This window comes from Accipiter gentilis, chromosome 22, assembly GCF_929443795.1.
Source record: "Accipiter gentilis chromosome 22, bAccGen1.1, whole genome shotgun sequence".
Taxonomy (NCBI): Eukaryota; Metazoa; Chordata; class Aves; order Accipitriformes; family Accipitridae; genus Astur; species Astur gentilis.
The window spans coordinates 18,291,729-18,311,087 of NC_064901.1; the positions used below are offsets into that span (position 1 = coordinate 18,291,729).

At 35.8% G+C, this 19,359-nt stretch overlaps 1 protein-coding gene across 3 annotated transcripts in view; it reads left to right on the forward strand.

Annotated features, from left to right (window-relative positions):
- Positions 1 to 19,359, forward strand: part of TTBK2 (tau tubulin kinase 2) — a 99,769-nt gene that overhangs the window by 67,243 nt on the left and 13,167 nt on the right. For 2 of the 3 annotated variants that reach the window (XM_049825914.1, XM_049825915.1), the window contains exons 12-14: positions 244 to 455; positions 1,644 to 2,247; positions 7,389 to 7,637. In XM_049825914.1, coding sequence (XP_049681871.1) covers positions 244 to 455; positions 1,644 to 2,247; positions 7,389 to 7,637 — 1,065 coding nt within the window. The remainder of the gene's footprint in view (positions 1 to 243; positions 456 to 1,643; positions 2,248 to 7,388; positions 7,638 to 19,359) is intronic. The other variant, XM_049825916.1, reaches the window with a different exon arrangement.

Genomic DNA, 19,359 nt, shown 5'->3' on the forward strand with positions numbered 1-19,359 from the left:
TTTTAGACTCCTGTTCTCAGACCTACCCAGAACTAGTATATTACTAATATTTTATCTGTTGTAGGTATGTGCTGAAAAGCATACCTGAACTGCCTTAACGATGGCATGAACTTAAGGACCATTCCAAATACAAATTGGCTTATCACAGGCTAAAAGCCTGGATGGTATTCACCATGTAGTACCTTGTCTTCCTCTGTTTTGCTGCTCCTAGTGAGTTACATTTTTACTTTACTTTTTGCACAGGCTGCCACAGAGGAAGAAAACAGCCATGGGCCAGTGAATGGAATGCTGAATGCACCGAGTCTCGGTTCTCCAATTCGTGTTCGCTCAGAGACCACCCAGCTAGACAGAGATGTCCCGCTGGTGCGGAAGTTACGTTCAATTCACAGCTTTGAACTGGAGAAGCGTCTGACATTGGAGTCAAAGCCAGACACTGATAAATTTCTTGAGACCTGGTAAAGAAATTATTTTATTCTTATGCTTAGATCTTTTCAGGATATGTAGTTAAGATACTATCATCTTTCCTCTGTGATGAGAAAACCAGGAATGGTGCTGCTGAGTTATCCTTATGCAAGCTACAGTAAAGTATTTACTATGTTTCTAATATTGCTCAATTAATGGATTTCACCACTTGGCAGCTTTTTAAAAAAAAAATTAGCACTAATATACAGTTAAAGTCGGACTTCCACACCTGAGAATTTTTTATTTCAAGACCTGCTGGTGTAACCCTGATGTTTTTCTTCAGTGGGGTACTCTCGACAGTCAGTACAACTCATCCTAAATAAGAATGATGACATCAGGTGCTCAACAGAGGTAACATGGGGTTAGATTATATGACATGAGAAGGACAGTTTACAAGAAGTGAAGTTATGAAGTAAAGTTAGAAACCTATGTACATACAGCAGGTTCGGTTATGCCCAAAGTTGTTGCACCAACATAAAAAAAAAATCTTGATAGAAGGCAGAGGTCTTAAAATGGAATTTGAAGGTAGAGAAGAGACAGATGTTTGAGAACAGATTCAATCAATTTGCCTATGTGTAGAAAGAATAAGGGAGGTAGAATACAGTGAAATCTGACTGAAAGGCAGGGACTGTGTGGGGACAGTATAAGGCAGCTGAGATGCTGACAGTGGCAAAATCCTTCTAAATATGTCATAGCAGGGTTAGGAATTTGAATTTGTTTGATGAAGCAAGTTATGCAAAGCATAAATAAGGAATCAATCAAAATAATAACATTCTTCTTGAAAGCATCTACTACTGCTGCTGGAGACATCTGTTTTCTTCTGTTCTGCTTTGAGGCTCTGCTTTGTAGTGTAAATTAAGTACAGTGGACATCTGGTGGCAGCCTCACCATTGAGTTGGTATCCACTCATTATTCTCCCTTCTGGTAATTATATTTACAGTACAATATGATACGTTATAATTACACTTACAATATGTGCAAATTTCTAAGACCATCTGCCCATTTTTACTTGATGAGTTATTTGTCTCAAATTGTGGATCTTTCAACCATTGTAGATTGTTCTAAAATAGAACAACAGTTTTTTATATAAACCTAGTTTTCCTCTACTGAAAAAAATCAAGTGTAGCTTACATTATTTAATTAATTCTTAACTAAATCAGATATTAACTTCTTTTTTTAAGTTTGGAGAAGATGCAGAAAGACTTGAATGCTGCGGCAGAGACTCCTGTTGCTGCTGTTCCTACGCTTTCTCAAAAAACACCCATTCCTGCTCCTGTGACTGCCCGCATGGACCATGTTTGGCACTATGATGAAGAGTATCTTCCAGATGCTTCAAAGCCTGTGTCAGCTAGTTCTCCAGAACACATTGATGGTGTTATTAGCAATGGATTTGTAGCTGTCAACTTAAGCTCCTGCAGGCAGGAGGTTGATTCTAAGGAATGGGTGATAATAGATAAGGAACGGGACTTGCAGGACTTCAGGACAAATGAGGCGTTAGGGCACAAAACGACTGGAAGTCCCTCAGATGAAGAGCCAGAAGTACTACAAGTTCTAGAGGAGTCCCCTCCAGAAGAGCAGCTCAGGCCGGGTGGTTGGGCAGGAAACAGTGTGCATGCCAAGAATCAAACCTCAGGGGTGGAGATTGTTCTAGCCATGGAGTGCCATCCTGCTGCTTCCGAACAGCTTACAGATAAATTGGAACTTCTGTCCGGAGCTGCTGGACAGCTTCTTGCAGCCACCCCTACAAGTCCTATGGAAGCTCAAGCAGAAGGAGCACTCACTCCGGTAAGAGAAATGGTCACTGTTTTATTGAACCTCTCTTTATTCAGAACTATGTGATGAGATAGTAAGGGAAAAGGCAGTGAGCAAAATACAACAGTGTAGCAGAAATTCCTAGTTTTGTCAGATATGGAACTTGATTCTTGAAGAATAATCTTCCATATTCTGTTACATGAGTGTTTACATTCTCCCATGGAAGTGGCTATTAGTTCTGCAGGTATGATCCACAGAACTGGCCTCAATTAAAAAAAATAAAATAATTATATATATATATTTTTATATGTATATGAAGAAGCTCCTTATGCAGTGATTCCTTATCAGTGAGATATACACATGCAAATATATATTTATTATATTTGCAGTACATAAACATAAAATTACAATGAATATGTAAAATACTGTGCTACAGTGTCTCATGTGTTTCAGGAAAAGCCTAAATGGCTGAAATTAAAGAAAGAGTTACTTGCTCTCACCATCACTGATGTAGTGTTTTCTTTTGGAACTCCCTTTGTTTCTTCCTGTTTCTTCTGAAATTTCTAATGGTTCTTATACAGACAACTTGTTGGCTTTTATAAATTGTTGCTACTTCTCACATCCAAGTTAATTTTGCAACTACTGCTTTGCTCCCAGAATTTTCTCTTCACTAAGACAGATTGCTTTGCTTCCATTGCATCCTCTTCTTTTTGTGTTTCTCCGTCTTTTCTAAAGAATTCTCATTTGCACAGTTTTTGAACGTTTCCTTTTTTTCTCCTCTGTCACTGATTCTGAACAAAGATTTCTTTGGCTTTACCTAAGGAGGAAGTGAGATTAATGGTTAAGTGATTGGGAATTAGCTCCTGGTTTTATTTCTCCCCTTTTCTCAGTAGATACTGTGTCACCTATGATATAAAGGGCAATTCTTTCAAGCTCCTTTGAGCCAAGAAACCTGGCTGTATTTCTCCCTCACTTATCACCACTTTTTGTGAAAGTTACAGCCAGCTCATTAGAAAAAGAAACTTGTCACCAAGCACTCATTTATTATAAGGTGTGGAATATCCTTTATGGTAAAAATGAACTGCTCAATGTAATTAACTATAACTGTACAGTAAAATTTCAAATACACCTAGGTTCTCATGGAAAATGCAAAATCATGTCTTTCATACAAGATTATATTTAGGTATCATACTTTCTGAATTATGTCGTTTATAGAAGATTCTTTTTGCATGACTGAAAATACTGAACTGTGTTAAACAACAGAAGATTTTTGAGATTTAAGTTGAAATACTAGTTGCGTGAAAGTTTTTGATGGATTAGAAACTTGTAAAGGTGAAAAATTAATTTAAATTGCTCACTTGTTTCCAGCTGCACATTTTTTGTATTTTAACATTAGTTTTAGTAAAACAGACAAGAGCAACGCTTAATTCTGTACAAAATACTAATTATCAGGTGTTTTTATTTCGAAAGCCATTAAAAAATGGCTTGCAATTTTGCATGCAAATGCACTACACCACTTCATACAACCTTGGCTCCTTTTGGGGAAATAGCTATTTTACTTAAAACTGAAAGTAGTGGTCATGTAAATATAATGTACTACAGTGCAAATAATGGACAGTATTTTTATCTGGAAAGGAAAAAGCTTCTGAGCATGGGAGCAGAAATAGTTATAAACAAGGTGAATTAATTATAAGATGTATTGGAAGAAATACTGGTTGAAGTAGACATTGGGGTGAGATTATGTTTTAGTTCGGCTTTGCAAGCAGGTAAGCGATATTTGTCATGACCTCAAAAATGGGGGAAATGAATATGGTTTATATTATCCTGGAAGGGCAAGTAGTGCTGTGAGGGCAAGATAAATGGCAGGAAGGAACCTGCTGTTTTGAAGGTGAATCATGTGGAATTGGAAATATAAACTGAACTGGGAATAAAGAAAATAGAAATTATTTGGCTGATTTAGAAACTGGGAGCAGAGTGTGTCTATGTAATGTGTCTCTTCCAACTATGAGGGTAATTTGAGGTAGTCTTCCATCTATTTCATTAGCCCTTGAAAGCCAAACAAAGCCCAGGAGGATATTTGGGGGCGAGTTGTTCTTTCGGTCCTTCGTTGATGGTATTCCACTTCATAAAAGATACTTAAATATTCCTCGAGGTGGGAACCTAGCTGTTCTTATAGGTGAGTGCCCTAGTCACTTCATAAGGAGATAATGTATATATATGCCTCTTCATACAGTAGTTCTCTATTCCAGAGTTCTGGTGACCTTAGCGGGCTGTTTAGTGGAGTCCTTTTCCTTTTTCCTCAAAGCATTTACCCACCTGAAACTGTTCTTTGAGTGTAATCCTTGTTTGTGGATCAGATGTTCGTGTTCTTTAGTAATTTTATCTAGGTAGTGCTTTCTTGACAATACAAATAATGGGCAAAAGGTCATATTTTACTTTTCTGCTGATTTAATTATGTTGCACCAGTTACAAAGAGCAAGCTTGGATCCAAGAATGGAAGTTTAGGACCATAAATGAAATCACTTAAGTGTTACTAAAAGGGGTTAATAATAGGTGTTGAAATTATAGTAGTATAATAGCTTAATATAATTTCTGAAATAATTTACTCATTTCAAATGGCTTGAAACTCAAGGACATGTCAGTATTCATGGTTGTTGTGCTTATGCATATACCTCCCATATGGATTTCTAGTGACTTGCTTCAGTATCACTTAGAAGGAAGTCTAATGAATTATGTTCTTTGAGCTTATTCTGATAGGTTTGTTAAATATGCAAGCAATTACTTCAAAGGTGAATGAATAAAGTAGTTTTCCTGTTTTATGTATTTTTTTTATTTTTCATTTTTACTTTGATGATTCTTCTCTATTCTTTCTTTATTTCTTTCCGGGCTTTATTGTACTAAGTAGTAGCAAGGATGTTTCCATACAAGAAACTAAACGTCCATACACTGACCCATTTTATTTTCTCTTGAAGGAAAGAAATTGCCGGTCTGTAGTCCTTCCATTTGTAGATAAATGTTCTTCCTGAAATTGTCTGTGTACATGGACTTTTTGTAATTGATGATAATAAAATTTCTTACCTGTTTCACACAGCATTAACATTCTAATAAGAATGTAAGGTTGTAGCAGTTCAGGAAGGAAACCGGAACTAAAAAAATGAGAGAGAGAAATGTGTAAGTTATTGGCTTGGGGATGAGCAAGTTTCAGGCATAACAAAATTACAGTAAATTATGCTATCCATTATGAAAAAAACCTGCATGTAAGAGAACTAATCTTCATGTTATCAGTAACAGTTTTCCAGTTGCAATACAGATTCTGGGTGCTACCAGCAAATACCAGTTTGATCTGGCTCAGTCATGGGCAAATGGTCACGTTTCTGTTGAACTATTCAGAGCGTGTTAGGGTATATATGCTGACTTCATGCTTTCATAGTGGCTTTATGTTGATTTTGACTGCAGGAGGACAGATGGTACCTGATTTGCTGTAATACCTGCTGGTATGCAGTTAATCTGTCAAAAGAATTTGAACTGATCGGGGCTAATGGTGAATTTATACTGGAGCAGCACTTTGCATCATACAGCTCTAGTTTTCTTTTCCTTGATCTGGTACTAAAGAGCCTAAAGCTGGACTTGCTGTGGTGTTGAACCATGGCCTCATTAATTTACTGTGTTTGTATTGAATTGCAGTGAACTCCATACAATGCATGCACAAAACTTTGCAACATAATTTGTCAAGCAGATATTTCAGCAAAGAAATAATAATGGGGTTGAAGTAATTGAATACGTAACAGCTAATCCTATTTTCATCTTCAGTTTGAATTAGACAACAGTTTGCTCTGGTCACACTTGGTTGACAACCTAATACTATATATATATGTATGCATGGTTATAGAAGAGGTTTGACTGTGTGAATCTATTTATTTTTATTAAGAAATATTGTTGAAATTAGCATTTTTGTACATTGAGGTACAATTATGAACCCGCTCTTAAATTTCCATTTATATCCAAGTTCTAAGTCTTTTAATTTTCATGTACCTTCTATCCTCAGTTGCTGCTTTTATGAGACACTGGAAATACTTCCCCACCCCCACCTCCCCCACCCCCCACTTGAAAGACAGCTATGCATTATGGGAACTGAAGCTTTAGGATTGACACAATTGAAAATACTTTTCCTTGGAAACGGAAATGCTTGATAGGTGCTCCCTGTTTCCAGGGAATACAGGTTATAATTGCAAATACTATGGAAATACTAGGAAACAGAAAGTCACCTTCATGAAGCCTGCAAAAAGCTTCCATATCTCTGCTTTTCATGATCTTGTCTAAATATGCTTGGAACAAAGAATTGCAAACTGTATATAGCAATCTCATTTACAGGTATTTAGATGTGTCACCATCAGATATTTATTCAGTGCTGGAAAAGGTCTTGCAAAGAATCAACTGATTTCAGAGTTGTATGTCAAAGCTATAGGTTTATTAGAATCATCAATAACAAATTTGAAAATGTACTTTCTCCATAATTATTAGTTTGTAACACTTTGACTTTACAGTTCCTGGGGTTTTTGTTTGTTTGTCTGTTTGTTTTCCTAAATGCCTGAGTGATACAGTTAAGATGAAGCAGTTGTTCATGGGTTCTCCAGGACAGTGTTTCCTAGTTCAACCCCATATTTGGGAAATTTCATCAAAACTGTTTAGTACTAATCTTATTGATTACTTCTGTCAGCTGTGGTTCTTCATATACATGCTATAGCCATAGTTGTACAGTCACATTTGTAAAGCCTCCAATGGGTGTATATGCTAAAATAGTAATCTCAGAAAACAGTGTTGCACAGATGTGCTAAGCATTTGCAAAGACCAGTCAACAACCAACTAGTTTGTGTATGCAATGTCCTTGGAACAGACTGTGTTAGTTTATTAAATTTGCACTAGATTGTCACTAACTGACTGAAGGTAGGAGCCAGCTAGAGAAAAGATGCTTGATTTTGATACTGGATTTTTAAAAACTGGTGGAAAATGTGAAGGTTACACTTAAGATACCTCTTAAATTATCAGTATTTAGCCTGTGAGGGAGTTGTGAATATGGTCTTCTAAGAAAATGCATATAGGCAAGACATAAACAAGAATTATTGAAATATTGATTTTTAAACCTTATTTTCTTCCCCGCCATGTTGTTCTCACAGCTCAACTCATGTCATATGCTGCATTTCTCCACTCCAAGAATTTCAAGTCCCATCCTCCGCACCATGAGCCCTATAGCCTATCTATCCATCCACTCGGACCCTCTGAAAGAGGCTGGTTTACCAAGGAGTCAATCAGCTGAGAGCCACTCCTCTTCCTCCCGCTCAACTGGTCGTAGGCAGCTTCCTGTCATTCCCTGTGGCAACAAGTTCCCCCCTGTCATTCGCATCTCAAAAGCACAACTTCAGCAGGTGAATAAGCCTTGTCTTCATAAAAGCGGCTGCATTGTAGCAGTCATCTGCAAAGTTAAACATTTTCAGTTGCTCTGCGCAGTCCGGTAGTAGGCATATGCTAGTCATACTGCTATACACAACATCCTAAAAAATATTTTGAAAGATCAAGTTAGGGAACAACAATTGGTCTTGATCAGGAATAGAGTCAGGAATACCCTGTGAGGAAGATATATTGTCCCACTTAGAAGAGGCAGAATTAGAGAGGAATATTTAAAGAGATGTTATTGAGGTTATGATCTGGAGCATCTCTGGATGTTCTGGAAGATAGATTCACTTCCTCAGAGGGACTTTCTTTTGAAAAAGGATGGACTATAAAATCTAGAAAACAAGATTTTTGCTTCTTTTGAGACTAAGATTAAAATCTCTCTTTTTTTTTTTTTTATGTGTGCCTATAATCAATACCAGGTGGATTTTGAATTGGGAACACATATTAAAATTCGGACTACCTTAAATGATTTTAATGTGGGAAAAAAGGGATCTAGAGACAGTCAAATTGCTACTTTGGGAATGAACAAATAATGAATCGTTCCACTGCTTGCAGTACACAAAGCAGAGATGGCAATTATCAGGGGTCATAGCTAATGGAAAATGTCACTAGAGAAAGGGGACTTTCCATAGTTTTGTTTTCCCAGTTTCATTTCAATATGAAAAAGGTGAAGGCTTAGAATCATAATTAGAGGTAACCATAATTTGTGTATTAGTCACAAAAATATTGAGATTTACTAAGCAGCATGAGCTTGCATTGACTGGTAAAGCAGTATGATATAGCATTAATGCATAAGACCGTAACATATCATCATCATTTTACCATTAATATTTCATTTGGATTATATTTTGTGTTGCCTTTTATTTCCAATGTATTTTTCAGTATAAATATTTCTATGTGAAAGACTTTTTTTTTTTTTTTCAGTGAAGCATGCACAGGACTATTGATATTAAAAGTAATTCATCAACATTAGCTTCTTTCAGACTTCCATAGGATCAGTGGTGAGTGATAACAAGGCAATCAAAATAGCTAGTGTACTTATGTTAGCATTTTGTCTGTTAAGTCAAAAAGCAGTGTTTTTTTCCTGCAACTCCTGGCTGCTTTTTATCTGAATAAAATAGTTCTGCCCTCAATGTATGGAAATGGACAAACAGTAGCTCCCAGATGTTCATTATTGTGAACTTGATGGGATACCAAAATACCACATTCTTCATGATGATTGACTTATTGACTAGGGAAGAGGACTTAGGAGAAATTAACTCATTAAAAGTTAAGCTTCAGTATTTTTTGGTATTAGTTTGTATCCCAGGATGCAAAATGGCCTAATTTTTTTTGCCTGTATATCTACAATTTAAGTTTTCCAATCAGGTATAATTAGCAAACAGTTCACAATACTCAAAGAAAGTAGGTTGGCACAGAGGGTCTTCTGGCTTCCTTAGTACCCAACAAATGAATACAGCTGCAATATTAATAGGGGCTGCAAAGTCATATACTTTCTTGTAACATGAAAAAGAATTGGTATTGTGCCAGGTGCTGCTACTGAGTGGAGTGAGGATGATATGTAACATTCTCAGCCTCTTCTTTCTTTTTACCTGGTAAGTCCATGACTGCTGTGTTCCTTTTCAAGCTGTGTTTTTGAAAGTCCTGACTCTGTTGAGAATTTAACTTCCAGTTTTTCATTTGCTATGGAAACTACAAGCACATGATTCTTTAGTTCATTCCAACAATGAAGGCCTTGTGTACTTTATGGCTGACTGAAGAACTGAAATACTTTTGCGAGTCCTTCTCTTTTCTACAGTGCAGTAACGTTAGGTGCTTAGCAAGCTAGAAGCTCCAGCAGCATGAAAGATGAATATGCATGTTAATAACCTAAAGCTTTTCTCCAGTTAAATATTAAAAACAATTTTGATGTCATTCTATATTGCTCTGTATAAGTATTTGGTACTGTATATATTTTCATGTGTTTCCTGCTGTTTGAAATTTGATTCACCATTCATAACTAACGAACTTCCGAGGTCAGAGATCTGTGCTGTTGAATTTAATTTCACATAGTAAAAAATAAAAAATGAAACATTTGTTCCTGAAAACAAGCGAAGAGATTTTTTTTTCCTGATTGTTGATGAGTAAGGGTTCAGGAACTGTAAACCACCTTCCTCTAGTTTGAGATCAGATAGAGGAGGTCATGAAATTTCTGTATATTCTCTGCTCACTAGCGCAGAGGGGTTCTAGGATGTGGGTCTACTTTTATTTGTTCGATAAAGAGAACTCTTCTCTTGCCTTATATATGTTATGGAAGAGAATTGGAGTATTTTGATTCAACTCCCCTTAGGTATTCAACTTGCAACATAAGGAAACAGTCTGGCAGCATTAGAGCTGACAAAAACCAGAATGAATTCTTTGGCTGTAGTTGAATCTGAAGAGTGGGGCTAGAGTGCAATTAGCATCCTTTTCCTCTATAGCATGGTCAAATGGTACAGCAAATCCTTTTGAAACATAACCTTCTTTCTTTCTTTCTGTGAATTTTTCAGCCAGATGAGTTCCCTGAACTCTGCTTATTAGAGGACTGCATAGAGTATTGTGTGAGGTCAATGGAAAAGGTGATGCAAGTGCAGCAACTGCTGGCCAGGGCTGTGTATGAAGAGATTGCTTAGGTAGACATGCTAAATGTGTAACTGTGTCTTGAGAAACAATCAAAATCCGTGACCTCAGATCTTGTTCTCTGTGTTTTCTCAGTTCCAGTTCTTCAATAAGATAGCGAATACCTCTTCTGGCCACAGTGGCCATCTAGAATACTTCTAAACTGGCTGCTATACAATAAGATTCAGCCCTTAACAAAGGTGGATTCCAGTTTTGTGTGTCATTCTGGCATATTTTCCTTTTTTGATGTGTTTAATGAGACATGTACAAGGGGGCTAATTTTAATTTAATGATTCTGTGGTTATTCATTGTGTTAGGGAAGGATAATCTGAGTCACTCAGGTTGAGCAATTGGAATTAGTTAGCACTTCTACAAATATTTTCTCTTACATCTTAGTTTTCTCAAATTTCTACCTTATTGGAACATTTTAAAAATTATTTGTAGTTATATAATTATATTATTAGTTACAAAATGCTCTGAAATTTTCCCACACAAGATGCTATGGAAATGCAAGCTGCCATATTCATATTCATATCCAAGATGAGAAATAATATACTGATCTGAGTTGAAAAATTTACCTTAATTTTTAAGCATCTCACTGGAATTCAGGGACCTATGGAAGAATAAGGTAAGACTTCTTGACGTGTTCAAGGGGTATTTAGAGAAGGAATGCATATCTCTTATAATTGTCATTTTATTTTGGATGTTTTAGGTTTATGAGCCAGGAGTGCACGTAAATGTTGTAAATTTCGCCATTTTTTATGAACTAATTTTGGCAGGTTTCACTAGTCTGCAATAGCAAGAGATGAACGCTTACATTGGTTTTCACATTTAACAATCCCTTTTAGAACCACAATCAAAACCCCAAAGATGCTCCTCTCTTGTTACGGTGTTCTTTTAAACTTGAAGTTTTTATGTGCATTAGGATTGCCTTAGAACTCAGCTAGTTAAAACTCTGGTTTAGCATTGTACCTATCTGTTAAAAATGTCGGGAATGGATATATAGTCCAAAATCATCTTCAGAGTTTCAGTTTTGAGACACGGTACGTTATCAAATAGATGTGTACTGGAAGGAAAAGAGGGAAAAGCTTTTCTCTGTTCAGCGAGTCTGGTTTTTTTACTGCTGACATGGTTAACGTTGGCTGTAGCAAAAAGGGTTCTGATTTCAGGGTTTACGGAATTGTTATGCCCCCCTGTTCCCTATCCTGGTGGAAACTATTTTGAGTCAGCATGAGGTTTAAGTTAGGTTTTTCCCAAGAGGCTGCTGATACCATTTACAACATTGGGTTTTATCAAGGTAGAAATTTCAAGGAGTTAGTCCAGCTCATAGCTATGGGAGCTGCTTCATACACAGTAGATTTGATTTTTTGAAGTAGGGAAAATGTGCAGAAGTTATACCATCTCAATCATGACAGGGTAACTGTTAATAACTGCTAATTTTTCAGTACATTTTAGCCTGAAAATTAAGTTGCTGTGATGTTACAACCTTCACTTATCATCAGTGAAAGCGTTTGATAACGCTTATGACCAGATTCAAAAGCAAGCTTGGGTTGAGAATTCTTACTGTTTTCAGTTGTTACTGTTAGGTTCTTGAAAGGCAATTGACGTATGATCATTGCTACAGTGTCATTATTTTCTTCATTAGTCAGTTTCTCTGGAGTATGTGGATTTTTCATACCAAAATACATAGGATGAGCAATATCAGGAAGCATTATTTTAGAAGAAAAAAGAGGATGTCTGGAAGACACATATAAGCTCACAGGTTACTCCCATTCTTTTAAACAACAGGATTTTATATTGATAATGATGTTTCTTGAACAATTTTCATCTACACACTCTCTTTCTAATGCAAACAAGTAAAAAGTTTTATTTGTTGTTTTTATCCAAGTGGCAGAGGCAATTGCTTGATACGTTAGAAATCTAAATGCTGCCTCTGAGGCTTAATAGGGTCTTTTGTCTGAGGGAGAGAAATTCTTCAGGCGTGCTTTTTTCACATCTGCCTTTTGTATAAAGAAGAACTAAAAATCACAGCATGTTAGGTTAGGTGTTCTTTCAACAGAAACTTTCCAAGTTGTAAATTAAGGAATTAACTGTTGAGGACAAGCAGTCAGTATGAACATCTTAATTTTTTTCAAATAGTATGTTTCCTGCAGAGAACACATCCATTTTTAGTGACAGAACCCTCTTGGCCATTCTCCTTCTGCAGGTTTCCCTATCAGAAGCAGGAGAAAAGTCATAGTGAAGGTCAGGACGATAAATTGGCCTTGGTAATAGCATCCACATACACTGATCAAGTAGAAAAAAAACACTATAAAAAGTTATTAATAGTTTTAAATGTTTGTGTTTTCTGGAATCCACAGTACTTTTAAGATTCCCAAAATTCATAACCACATGGTTCATCTATTCTTGTCTGTCCTTGAAGTGGTCAATTTTTTAAAATTTCTTTTAAATGCCAATCTTTTCCCAAACATAACGTGATTTAGTACGTTTTTCTAGCATCACAATTTCATTAACATAGAATAAGTAAAGATGTTTCAGGAAAGCTAAATAGTCTGTGGGACTTCCCATGGAGAGCTGATCAACTGGGGTCAACAATTGTTTCCATGATGACAATTCATACAGTAATCTTTTTGAAATAAATAGGTGGTTACAATTCAGAGCATAATGCCCAAGGGCTAATGATTATTTCTCATGTAATTAAGGTATAATTGATCCAATTAATATACTAAATATTGTATATATATATATATTTGCAGATATTGTCTGTAATATCATCCATAAGATAATCTTTAATTAAGATATATTTCTCTCTTAAAATATTTTGTCTGCTATCATTAAAATTGCATATGATACTAGTCCAACTGGAATTAAAATCTTTATTTGGAGTTTGTGAATTTGTCAGCATCTTACCATTTTCTCCTGGTTAGATATGTTGTATTGAAGTAAAAGAGAACTTTTTACAATAGGGAAACCACTAAAATTAGGACAAGCGCTAAGTGGAGGTCTAATATTTCTAAGCTACCACTATGTAATTTTTAAACTGGTTCAAGTTTCACATCATTATTAAAACTTCTAGTATTTGGAACACTATTGCTCTCCATGAACCACAGGTAGATGTGTTTACTTATTACCTAGCTACAAATGTATAGCTGCTCTGACTGCTTCCAGGCAGCTTCTAAACACACAACATGATATATGTAGAGAGCTCACAAATTGGCTAAAGTGACACTACCTTATTGGTATATCTAATCTCAATAATACCAGGCTAGCAACTGAAACAGAATCAGAATAAACTGATAGTGTCCTTGTAGGTATTTTTAAGGAGCTTAAATACCTAACTGGCAGCATGTGTTACACTGTAAATCACTTGAGTGCTTGGATGGAATCAGCTGTGTTGTAACTACTTCATGGAACTGTGCTTTACATTTATCATCACTCCTGGTCACAGAGGCAAAACTGTGTAACATAACAGGCTGCCAAAAGTTTTAGGTATTTTGTTTTTAAACGATAGGCTGGATTCTAATTGCATCTTTGTGTCTGCAAACTTTGTAACTATAAAACAGAGGAGTGTGCAGAGGAGAGAATATATAAAAAAACATTGTAAGACAAGAGAAGGACCCTTACTATAGATAAGACTCCAGTCTGGAGGTCTGTCTTCTCTAAAGGATAGCTATTAAGCATGCTTATAAGCAGACCGAAAGCAGCTAGTTCTTTATGTGAATTACAAATACTGTTGGTGGTAGTGCACCGTGGGCTTGAGAAAACCCCTAATGTTTTCAAACAGATCCTGATGATTCTGAGGAGAGATTTTAAGAAAATTTTAATCTGGGTTTCAAGTTTGAAAGTGAAATTTTATGTGTACAGTGATTTTAATCCTGCTGGAATTAGAATTTTTATTAAAATTATACTTGCACACATGTATATGGGTTTCATCAGTTCTTCCAGTATGTTTGATTCGTCCATGGAAATTTTAGAGTTCACAGATTCTCTCCCTTGCAAGCATAACACAACTGTGGGCAATGTGCTTATATAGTACCAATCTTGTAAGTGGATAGAACTGGATTTAGTTTATTACAACATACAAATGAGTGGATTCACTGTCTGACTGGAGGATCAGAAGTCAGAAAGACTCTTAATTTTGTTGGGTTTTTTTTTTTTTAGTGTGTTGTTGGAGCTTTTTTTTAGAGGATTGCTCTTTGAATATGAAAGGTACTTTTACCTTTACAAAAAATAAAAAATATAGTGTAAATAGCAAAACTGAAGCATAAATATAACACAGCAGTAACCTAGAATTAGACACTGGCTCATAGGAGTCAGATACAAACAGAAAAAATAGACTTATTTGAAATCTGCACATGGGTATTAAGGCAGATCTTATGTATGAATTATCTGATACTTCATAATGATCCTTTATTGAAATTGATACGTTGGAGAGGAATATTCAGAATTTATCAAAGAGTAGTAGTCAGACACCACTGCTATTACGCATAAAAGCAGGTTTTATGTGATTGAGAGTCTCTGTGTATGTCTTTTTTTCATGACAAAGACTATTTACTTGGATTGAACTTGGGTTTAGAATAGAACATTTCAAATTATTTTTTCAAAGAAGATACTATGTTTAAAAAAAATAAAAAATACTGATCCTTAATAACAAGGTATAATGTGGCTTTGAAAATGAGAGTTCAGGGTCTTTCTGAGGAAGTCTGTGTTTTTATTGTTACTGAAAATCGCAGGTATTCTTTCTGCAGGGACAGGTACTAATATAGAGCTTACCTTCAAAAAGATTATTCAAAAGTAAAAATTGTTTCTAAAGTAAGAAAAATATATACTAATATGTTTCTCTCAGCTAGCTGCTAAAACGAGGTTTGCTTAAAGATGCTTACATTGTTATTAGCTATGATAATAATAGCTATGAAAATATTTTAACTGCATTTTATATATCAAAAGTGGTTGCACCATTAATTAATAAATAAATGTCATTTTGTACTTAATGTGTCCACTGTTAGAGGAGGAACCTTCTAATATGTAGTGTCTTATTTTGCTTCTTAACTGAGTACCTAAGTATACTTGAGCAGCAGAGTCCCTAAGTATACTTGAACATAACCTCTCATGGAGAACTAATTCACATCCTATTGAAGATTGTTAGATGTTTTATAAAATCTAGTTTTAGAAATGCTGAGTATATTGTGCTACTTTAAGTGTGATATGAACTCACTGGCTTTGTTACTGAAACCACCATCCTCATGGAATCAGTAGTTTCTAGCTTTCCAGAGGAAGAAGTCTCCAAGTGGCCAAGCTTCTGAAAATAGTTCTTAATCTCTGGATCTTTTGTGACTTGAGAAAATAACCATGGTAAGGTAGGAATTCAGATTTTGTAAAGACAGAAATAATAGCATGAGATGGGAAGGTGAAATAGGCTTCAGTTGCCATCTTTTCACATATCTGAACTGTGCATTAAGGCAAATTCATGCTTTCTTTGTTAGAAACAGACTGCCGCTGTGGAACTCAAGTAAAATATTACAATACCGGCCCATTTTTAATAGGAGTATATGACAGGAGTATTGTGTGAGTGTTTTGAAGTAATAGTCTGTAAGCGCTGCTGCTTCCTAGTTCTCCAACAATGTAAGTAAATTTCAAAAATATTCAACTGAATTATGTGTTATGTAGAAGAAGTTTCAAATTAAATGAGTACTTATTTTAGTCACGTTACCAGGCTAATTAGCCACTTATTACAATGGCAGTCATTCTCTAAAAGCAATTAAAGATACTGCTTTTAGAGCAATCAATATTTGCCCTATTGGATGTTTGAGGAAATGGGTTTATGCTAGACAAAAAAATCTTCCTTTACCTGGTAAGTGGTGTAGGAATAACTGAAAAGGGAAGATATCTAAAGAATACTGAAATTAAGCAATGATTAATAAGCCTTAAAGAAAGACTGTACACACAGATCTCTATATATTCTTTATCCTCACAAGATACCCATCACATTAGAGAATACGAAAACACAGTTGTCTTGTACATTCACAGCTGTGCATCTGTATTCCATCCTCTTCCCATTTCTTGTAACCTCAATATAAATCAATGCAAAAATTAACATTATAGAATAACAGAAAGAATATATCTGAAGAGCTGTGGAGAGCAACATGCTCCTCTTTTCAGATAGATATAAATAAGCCTTCATATGTTACTTCTCTTTAGTTTAGGATTGGGGCCTGTCTTGTGAATTTTTAACAACAGAAGGTAGTATCCTGGGGACTACCAGTTACTACAAATGCCTGCAATGCTTGCAGTACCATATATATGGGACTGTTGAAAGGGATACGCTATCAAAACTTAAAATAATCTCTGGTCTTATGTTCCATAACACCATGAATTGCAGCCATATATTTCCCCTCTTTATCCCCATATTAGTCTATCTGTAGAAATAGCCAATGTAGTTTAGTAAATCTATAATTAATTATAATTAACTTCTTCATGCTGTGATTTTAATTTGGGAAGGGAATTTAAGAGATACAAAGGATTAGACTCTAAAAAGTCAGTAGGAATGATAGTAGTAAGTAGGGAGGATTTTGAAAAGTAGAAGGGCTGTTCTGAACAGTAAGCTAGGGGAGTTGCCTGCAGAGATGTAAGCGTAGCAGTGGGTTATTCACATGAGAATGACACTGGCAGTAAATTACAGGACAGTGCACTAACATACCCTTTACGCTTCCATACAAACTGCAGTTCACAATTCTCTGCAGAGGCATATAGTTGTGCAAGGAAATAGAAATTAAGTGACGTAAGTAAAGAAAAACTCATGAAGTAAGAGCAAGCTGGTGAACTGGAAAGATTCAGGGAGGTTTTTTGGTATTGTAGAAGTTGCAGACTCATACTAACATTGGCCATATTCCTGGTAGGTGATAGACCTAACAATAGATAAAAAAGAGAAGCAGGGAAAAGAGAAAAGATACATGAGGTTTGTTCTCATAGATACACGAACTTTACTAAGGTAGGAAAGAAGTTCTGAAGAGTATAGGTAAAGTGTCTTCAGAATGCCAAGTAGTATAATAATGGCTTATTAATGCGAGAAGTTACAAATAATGACAGGATTAGCTGAACAACAGATCTGTACACTGTGTTTCTAAGAGGCCTGAAGTCCTGACAGCACTTGACATGCTTGCAAAAGTAACAGACTGCGTGAGGGGAGAGAAGAAGCTATTGCTGAGAGGTCAGATGTTTACCTGCTGGTATTGTAGAATAATCCATATTCACACCTTTAGATTTTTCAGACTTAGCAACTTTGCAGACAAAAACTCAATATTTCACTCCTCTGCAATTTGCTCTATATGTTCATAGAGGATTTCATCCAAGCATATCACTTGCTATTGCAGCCTGTCAAAGGTTTAAAGGGAGGAAAATTTGTCAAATGTCATAAAGGATGTCCAAGAGATATTTATGTTGTTGTTGTTGTTGTTGTTTTGTTCTTTTTCCTTCTTAACATCCCACTGACCATCTTGTAAAGTTTATTGAAGAAAATGCAGTCTAATTTCTCGTCTCGGTCAAGTGCTAATTTGACAAATCAGAAAGGAATTAAGAAATTAATTAGGGAAGGCCAAAGGATTCAAGAACATGGTGGTAATAATTCCATTCAAATGTTTTGGAGTGAAAGGAGAACATCAAATTCATTGTTCCATATATTGTCTCAGCCATTTTCAGTAATCTGCTGTATCACATAACTTCTGTTGAAGTATGGGAATTGCGATAATCTGGTAGATAGTGTTATAAACTGATTATCATAGTGAGCTGAGAGGCAGCATTTTAAATTCTATTCCCCACATTTTTCTTCTTGGATGAATTGCTCATATCACATTGTAATCTTTGTTCCTCAGGTTCAGTGTTTTACAAAAACGACATGACTAGCCATAGAAATCTCATAGGATAAGATTTTAACTAGTGGCAGAGAAAAGAAAGTATGAGGATTATTTATATTATGATGGATTTTTTAAATTTTACATATGAGGCCATGTATTGTTTGATTTGTAACTAGATATGTATTGAACAACCTTGAGATTTCCATCTCCCTGAATTAGACTAAATGATAATTTAAATTGGTGTATTTTGCATGTGTCAGGATCAGACCTCTTCAGACTCCTTGATGATGACTTCTGTCTTGCAAGGTTTCACAAACAAGAGAGTGAGAGACTATTTATGGGATTATTAAGGCTACATGTTTTGGGGTTTTTTTTGTTGTTGTTTTTTTTTTAAATTGTTTTAAGGGATTCAAAACTTCCTCCAGTCTTTTTACTTAAAATCCTACGTAGTGTGAATCATGAGGTTATCTGTAGTGGCCAGCCTTGTAAAGAAGCTGATGTTTTACTCCAAGAAATCTTACAACGAGCCTTAGGAGGATTGTCTACAAGCCTCTTCCATTTCTTCAATAATTGACTATTACATCCAAGTTCTTCCAAATGAAAGCATTTGTATCCTTGTCCATGGCAGGGGGGTTGGAACTAGGTGATCTTTAAGGTCCCTTCCAACCCAAACCGTTCTATGATTTAACAGGGTTCAGTTCTATACAAGTTCAGTTTTCTCCTACACGTTCCCAGATTTTTTTAAAAATCGGTCATGCTCTTTTGTTTCTTTCTTAAAGCTGCACCAGAATTTGTAGCGATCCTTGCATGAAAGGCACTTCTGCATGATTACGCGTTTAAATTTCTTGCATATAGGTGAAATGTCAAGCCCAACAAGGATATAATTTAATTCTTGTGCTTTGAGAAGACTACTAAGAGGTTTATTGACCATCTGAGAAAACAAACTTTTGTTTGTTAGTGAGCACAAATCAAGAAAGTGATATATGTGTTCAAAAAGCCATTTCTGAAACTGTGAACTACTCAGTAGTACTGAGTCTTTGATGATAGTCATCCAGTATCCTTTTCTTTCCTCCACTTGTTCAGTGTTTTTCTTTCACAAGTAGCTCCTGGCTGTTCTACTGTAGGGTTATTCAACAAGCTTACTCTTCTATTTCTTGGGTGTAAGGGTTAAATCTGGGTTGGCCAAAATAGGCCTGAAAGACTAGGA